Here is a 6590-nt window from a genome sequence, read left to right on the forward strand (position 1 = left end):
ACCTGTTGCCTTTCAAATCAATACACTTGTACAAAGCGGGGCGGAGATGCAGGAATACCAAAGAGAATGGGAAAACTTGAACGAAGAGGAAAAGTCTATGAATGAGTTTGTTCGATTCATGGCAGGTATGCAGCGTAATGTATTGAGTTGAATATGGACTCTATAAAACAGTAGTTCCCAACCTTTTTGGTGTGATAGAAACACCCTTTGCTGGCTTGACTAAAAGATGTGACCTTAAAGCAACCAGTTAAACTTTAAGTGCGGATTGAGTGTTTAGTTTTGTGATGCTACTGATATGAACACTTTTAAAGATCAGTTTTGTAAACAAGACATTTTGAAATGACTTAAATCCCAATTAAGTCATTTGTGAACCAACTTAAGTCCAAGTCAATTTTTTGCAACAAATAACCAGTAACCAGTAAATCCCAGTCCAAGTTTAAATTTGATTAACTCGTGTGGGGGCCTGAACTTAACTAAAAATAACAAAAAAATTAATATACAGCAAGCAAATTGTTTTATTTCTTTTCAAAACTAAGTTATTTATCGTAATCTTGGCGCATAAAGTAATTTGCTATATGTTGAGTTTTTGTTATTTCTTAGTAGAGTTATTGCTCATAATCAGGCGATTTTGCCAAATTTAATAGTTTACGTTTTTTCTTGTCATTGACTTTCCTCGGAATTGAATTTCTCCAATAATAATTAGTTAGACTGGGACTTGTGTCATTTCAAAACCACTAGCTTACAATACTTACTTACGGACTTCCAAAAATACATCAGCTATAGAACCCTGGGCTCTTTGGAACCCCGGTTGGCAAAATACAAATGACAAAATATTATAGATCTTACAATTTAGTCATCATTGAGAACATTTTTTAGCTTATGCTAATTTTTCCCCCAAATCGATATTAGAATTAAATAATAATGTCATTTTAATAAAATTTTAACATTCCTTCTAGAGTTGATGAAGTTTTACTGCAGTGTTACTTATATTGGGTTCATTTAATTACAATGTTTGAGTATATATTACTTCTTTTACAGCGAACGTATTCAAAGAACTAAAAGCTAAAAAAATCTACTGGATGATCATGGGCACGGTTGGTAAAAAGTTCCGTAACTCAGGTCTGTCGTCACTTGCTACAGCGCCCTGCAAACAAGTTGCGGAGTCCAACGGGTGCGAATATATGGCCACAGTTATAACTTCGCGTTTTTCGCAGCGCCATTATACGGCAAGCGGCTTTTCCACACTGAAGGTGATGCGGTATGACGACTACGTGGATCAAAAGACGGGAAAAAAGCCCCTATTGAACCTTTCACCTATTCATACAGAGGCATACCTCATGTACAAAGCAGTTAACTGATGTACAAAGCAGTTAATTGCTAAACAATATGGACAACCGTCGAGCGACAAGCTGTTCATAAACTTAACATGAAGAGTTTATCGTTTTAAGACTGTTTATGAACACTGGTATAAAACATAAAATCATTTCTTAAATTTTGGCAGAAATATATATTTTCGTCTTATGAATAGGCATCATCAGTTTTCTCTCTTATTGGACTTTTCTTTGAAATGCTTCGTGTCGCATTGTACTCAAAATGTTTTTCCTCATTGGCTGATAAAAAGACAGATCAGATCATATTGCGTTGTGCCGAAAAGATAGGGTATCGGAAAATCGAAAGGATATTTTGCGAAATCGAAGGGTATTTCTTGCTTTGATTAATTGCTGTTTATTTTCAAAATATGTACAACGGGTAAACAACGGTCGGCCAAAAATCTTGGGTATCGGAAAATCCAAAAAGGGTAAAATGTGAAATTCAAGGGCATTTCTTGTTTCAATCAATTACCGCTTCTTTAAAAATACACAAAATTTAGGAAAATTTTACTTCGATCAGCCAAAAATATCGGGTATCGGAAAATCCAAAAGGGTATTTGACGAAATGCAAGCAAATTTCTCGACATACAATTGATGTTTTTATTTAAATAATTCACTTTGCATGGTGGTTTTGCAGTGACGTCATAAGGACAGTATATATACGTCACAGAGGTTGGTATTGTGACGCGATTGGGTAATTACGGTTAAAACAGCGAACGATTTGCATAATGACGTTATAGTTGGGGAAGCACCGGGGATCGGTTGTGGGGAATCACCGCCGGTTAAAGGGAATGCTGAAAAGGAAAGAAGCTGAAATGTTCAGTGTTTTTTTTTCTAAATGTGCAATGTTTGGGAAACCTCGATCGTCAGACTTCAGAAACATCGAAAAACGGAAAATTAAAAGGGCATTTCAAAAAATCAAGGGCATTTCTTTGGTCAACTGCTGTCATCATTTTCAAAAAATACACAGCATCAGTCACCAAGGTCGGCAAAAGATACCAGGTGCCGAAAAATCCAAAGGATATTTTACGAAATCCAAGGCCATTTGCAAAATCAATGGCATTTCTTTGGTTAATTGTTGTCGTTATTTTCAAAAAATACAAAGTATCGAAAACCTCGATTACACAACGGATGTCTTCGTAAAATTGAAAACGGAATTTCTTTAATTAATTAATTATCTGTCATCATTTCCAAATTTACACAGTAACAGCTGAGAACCACTAATATACACAGTATCAGCCACAATACGATCGTCTGACTTCAGCGAGCCATTCCTATCGGTAACCGAGCTCACGATAGCGCTTAGCTCGCGCAATCACATCATTTGAGTAATCGTCGCCGGTGGTGCCGACGTCCAACCTCTCCCACGATTGAACGTTCCTGACTCCAAAGTTGTAGGCGGCTACTCCCCCCTGCATCTGCCTTTCGCTCGACCACGAGGGGTGCTTGGCCCGCACCCCCTCGATGGATTTGACTAGAATCGAAGCTCCCTGGTCGATGTGCTCCTGCGAGTTCCAAGCACCGGTCGGCGTGTGATACCTTTTGTCGACCTTCGATTATAAAATAATGCAAAAAAAAAAAACATTTTTACAAATTTTTTTTGCAAAATTTGCTTTTGGAAATTTTTTTTACAGTTCGGTAAACCGGAGATTTTCGATTTTCGCGAATCGGATAAAGGGAGAAAAATCTAGTTTTACCATATCGAAAAAGAATACAGTTTTAACTTCGGAAAAATGATTTTCACCTTTCCTTAAAAATGAACCATTTTACCTTAAAAATGACCGATTTACACTGTCCGCATAACTTTGGTGGGAAACTACTTAAGTCATTGCCAGATACTAGTAACTAGGCGGATTCAAGTATAGTAGATATTCTATTATTTCCACTCGTTAACAAACAACCACTCACCTGCATCAGACCAAATCCATTCCCACCGTCCCCCTCTTTATTGGAATCAAGCGCCCTCCCTGCGTGGCTCTCACGGCTGATTATGCCTGCAAAACAATGTTATTAGGAAGTAAAGTAAGTACCATTCAAGAAATTTGAACACAACCAATGTTTAAATTAAGTTATAAACAAAAGTCATCTGTGATGACTTTCATTTACCCAAGTTAAATCATTATCAGACCACACCAACTTCAAGCTAAGTCATTGATATAGCATTAAAACTTTACACTATTAAAATTGGTAAACTCCTAATATAAGTAATAATTACAAATAAAAAAACTTATAACATATAGCAAGCAAAGAGTTTCACGTGCAAATATTAACATATTTTTGTAATAAAATCACTCAATTGTAACCCGAATTATTTGCCAACATACTTAAGCCAAGTCGAGTAACGTTGGTTAAATTAATTCATTTTAAAACAGTGACGTAAGTGCACTTTAGCCAAGTCATTTACTACTACAAAGTGTTCGTTTGGCGGAGAAAATCGAAAAGTAACCACATGACCAATAAGTAACAATAAGATTTATATTTAAATGCATGCATAAGTCTCATTTGGTCGAAATAAATTAATGCATAACGTCATAAAAATTATTTGGGTATACATCAAGTGAACCAGGCTTGTAGCTCAGACAACTTCTTTCAATCGGAACTTTTTCTCTTATAACTCTAATGGGCGCTATAACGCAGTGTTGTAAACAAGCAAAAATGACTTAAGTCCCAGACAAGTCATTCGTAAAATAACTTAAGTCCAAGTCAAGTCTTTTTAAATAAATAACACGTCCCAGTCAGTTTTAGAGCAAATCAACTTCAAGTCAAGCCCTTGTCAGACAAATAAAACCTTAAACTATTAAAACTGACAAACTCCTCCGATTATGGGCAATCGGAGTGAAAGTAAAATAATAATAATAACATAAAAGCAGCATGTTACAAGCAAATTCTTTTATGTGCAAAGATTAGAACAAATAACGCAATTTTACAAATATTTGCTTAATGTAAACTAATTATTTTAACCCAAGTAATTTGTCCAAATGACTTAAGTCAAGTCAAGTCATGTGAAAACAGTGACCGAAGTGCAATTGAGTCAAGTCATTGACTTAGGTAAATACGACACTGCTATAACGTAAACACTGAAAGAGTGGCCTGTCAAATTTTAGTATGTGGACATAACGTAACTTTAATAGCAAACTGTGAAGATGTGTAAAGTATTTTGCCAATGTGATATTTTGATCTGTGCGTTCAATTTACGGGGTTGCGTAAAAGTGTGTGTGGTTTACCAGCAATAATGGCGGGATCCACTGAGTACTTCCTGGCCGCATTCAAGATTTTGCTTTTGTATTTGTTCATATCGTTGCGGTCTCCGTCTGCAATATCTCGGGATGCCTGGACTCCTGTAATAACTCAGCGTTATCCTCATATATATTTTGATTTAAAGCGTCGGATTAAGATTGGTTGAACTTATTGCTGGTTTGCAGATATCGGAAGTTTAATTACAAGGTCTACTATCACAAAAGTGAGGTGGATCCAGTATTTTCGTTTTACCGACTTTAAAATTCTAAGGAATGCCGTCACGAAGTTTCGTCATACCCTTCATTTATGAAACAATTATTCTTCAAAACACCTTTTGTTCTCTGCAGGCAATCTCGTGCGTGAACATGCGACAAAAATTAATTTTACGAAACTTGGTTTAAATTTGCAAATATTGAGATTAAAAAGATAACTGACGCCATTTTTAGGCTAACTTATAGCCTAATATAAAAAAACGCTTTATAGAAGATGTGCCACACGGCGCAACATCCAATGTACGGCCATCTTTATAAACTTTAATGCCATACTCTAAAAAAATCCTAGTTCCGCGCATGTCTGTATTCGGCAGTTATACTGTAACACGACTCACATTTCTCCAAACAAAACCGCAAAGGCTGAAGAAAGATCCAAAACAACTTTATTCAACAAAAGTAGAATACTCTATAGTTACGCAAAAAGCATCGTCAGTTTTGCTAAGATTCTTAATTCGAATGAAAAAAGATCAACAACTAGAAATGCCGGAGCAGGCTTATATCCCGATATTAACAAAAAAAATAATAGTAATATTATTAAGGTATCATCAACCGACTTGTATTTCTGTAAAGGCGAATTTAGTTACCCACCTCGACTTTTCTTTCCTTCCGCTGTTGCAGTGGCAAGCGATGCACCGCTTGGCTGTAAGTCAGCAATATTTCCGTAGCTACCCATTCCTGTTTCAAGCAATGAATACCAGGTTTACTTTGAGCGAGCAGCCGAGCACGTACAATTTAAAATTTCTGTTTGTAATACTAAGGCTTGTACCATGTAAATGCAGTACAAGGAATTCAAACTAGGCGTTTTCTGTTGACTTGAAACGGTCTCGCCCGGCCTAAAGGCCCATTTACACTACAGCTGCACTGAGCTGAGCAAAGAGTAATTAGCATTTAAATTCTATTGTGGCGAGCTTTTCACGCTTTGCTAAACTCAAAACCAGTGCAGCTGAAAAAAAATACGCTTTGGAGCGATTTTTACGGGCAGCTTAGCTCAGTGCAGCTGTAGTGTAAACGGGTCTTAAACACAGTCTAATATACATATACGTCCAAGTTATACAAATACTTCCTTAAACCTTCACAATATTGGAAAAACAGCTTAGAGAAATAAATCAGTCGACAGTGCTTTCTCCATCTTGAGTAAATACTTTAAACTAGGCGTTTTCAAATGACGTACAACAGTTATACGCCGCCTACGCTCAGTCCAATTAGCTATACTGTATATGCCTATATACTGTATATGCCAATATACTGTATATGCCTATAAAAGGTTATGAAGTACTATAACATGCTTATAACTTTACAATATTAAAAACACAGTTTAGACTAGAGAAACAAATTGTTCTATAATGCTTGCTCCTTCTTTAGTACAGACGTTTTCACATATGTCCAACGGTTTCACTCAACATAAACTTAGTCATTTAAGCAATGCCTATACGTTATAACGTAGGCCTGCAACTACTTCCTTCTACCTTCAAACCTTTACAAAGTCCCGCTGAAAACAAACGAATCTCAGGTTACAGTCAACGCAATAAAACTACGTTGTTAAAATCGGGCGGGAATTTAAGGATAAGAGCTGTTCGCATAAATGAAAGCAAGGAGAAATGCTCTAGGAACGTCAACTGGGAACTGTATAAACTGCGAAAGGTCCTTCTTCTGTTTAAAAGGGAAAAAATGGCGGATAGGGGTTTATGTTTCGAGTTGTAGTTTCTTTGTT

The 6590-nt window shown here is 36.4% G+C and overlaps 1 protein-coding gene across 1 annotated transcript; it reads right to left on the minus strand.

The window, feature by feature from the left end:
* Window positions 1-1721: 1721 nt before the first annotated feature.
* Window positions 1722-5560, minus strand: LOC146136993 (lysozyme g-like). The gene is made up of 4 exons (XM_083395357.1): window positions 5468-5560; window positions 4595-4708; window positions 3279-3364; window positions 1722-2920 (listed from the first exon to the last, which is right to left on the minus strand). Exons 1-4 carry the CDS (start codon window positions 5550-5552, stop codon window positions 2645-2647), a joined length of 561 nt encoding a protein of 186 aa, XP_083251483.1. The 5' UTR covers window positions 5553-5560; the 3' UTR covers window positions 1722-2644.
* Window positions 5561-6590: the final 1030 nt, after the last annotated feature.

Source organism: Ascidiella aspersa, chromosome 8, assembly GCF_963924565.1.
Source record: "Ascidiella aspersa chromosome 8, kaAscAspe10.2, whole genome shotgun sequence".
NCBI lineage: Eukaryota > Metazoa > Chordata > Ascidiacea > Phlebobranchia > Ascidiidae > Ascidiella > Ascidiella aspersa.

Bases quoted from the DNA above. Each gene is read 5' to 3' on its own strand.
- LOC146136993 (XM_083395357.1), bottom strand. From the start codon at position 5,552: ATGGGTAGCTACGGAAATATTGCTGACTTACAGCCAAGCGGTGCATCG. The intron at 4,709-5,467 runs GTGGGTAACTAA...GAGTTATTACAG, and splicing joins GGAAGGAAAGAAAAGTCGAG to GAGTCCAGGCATCCCGAGAT. The intron at 2,921-3,278 runs GTGAGTGGTTGT...TTATAATCGAAG, and splicing joins ATGGATTTGGTCTGATGCAG to GTCGACAAAAGGTATCACAC.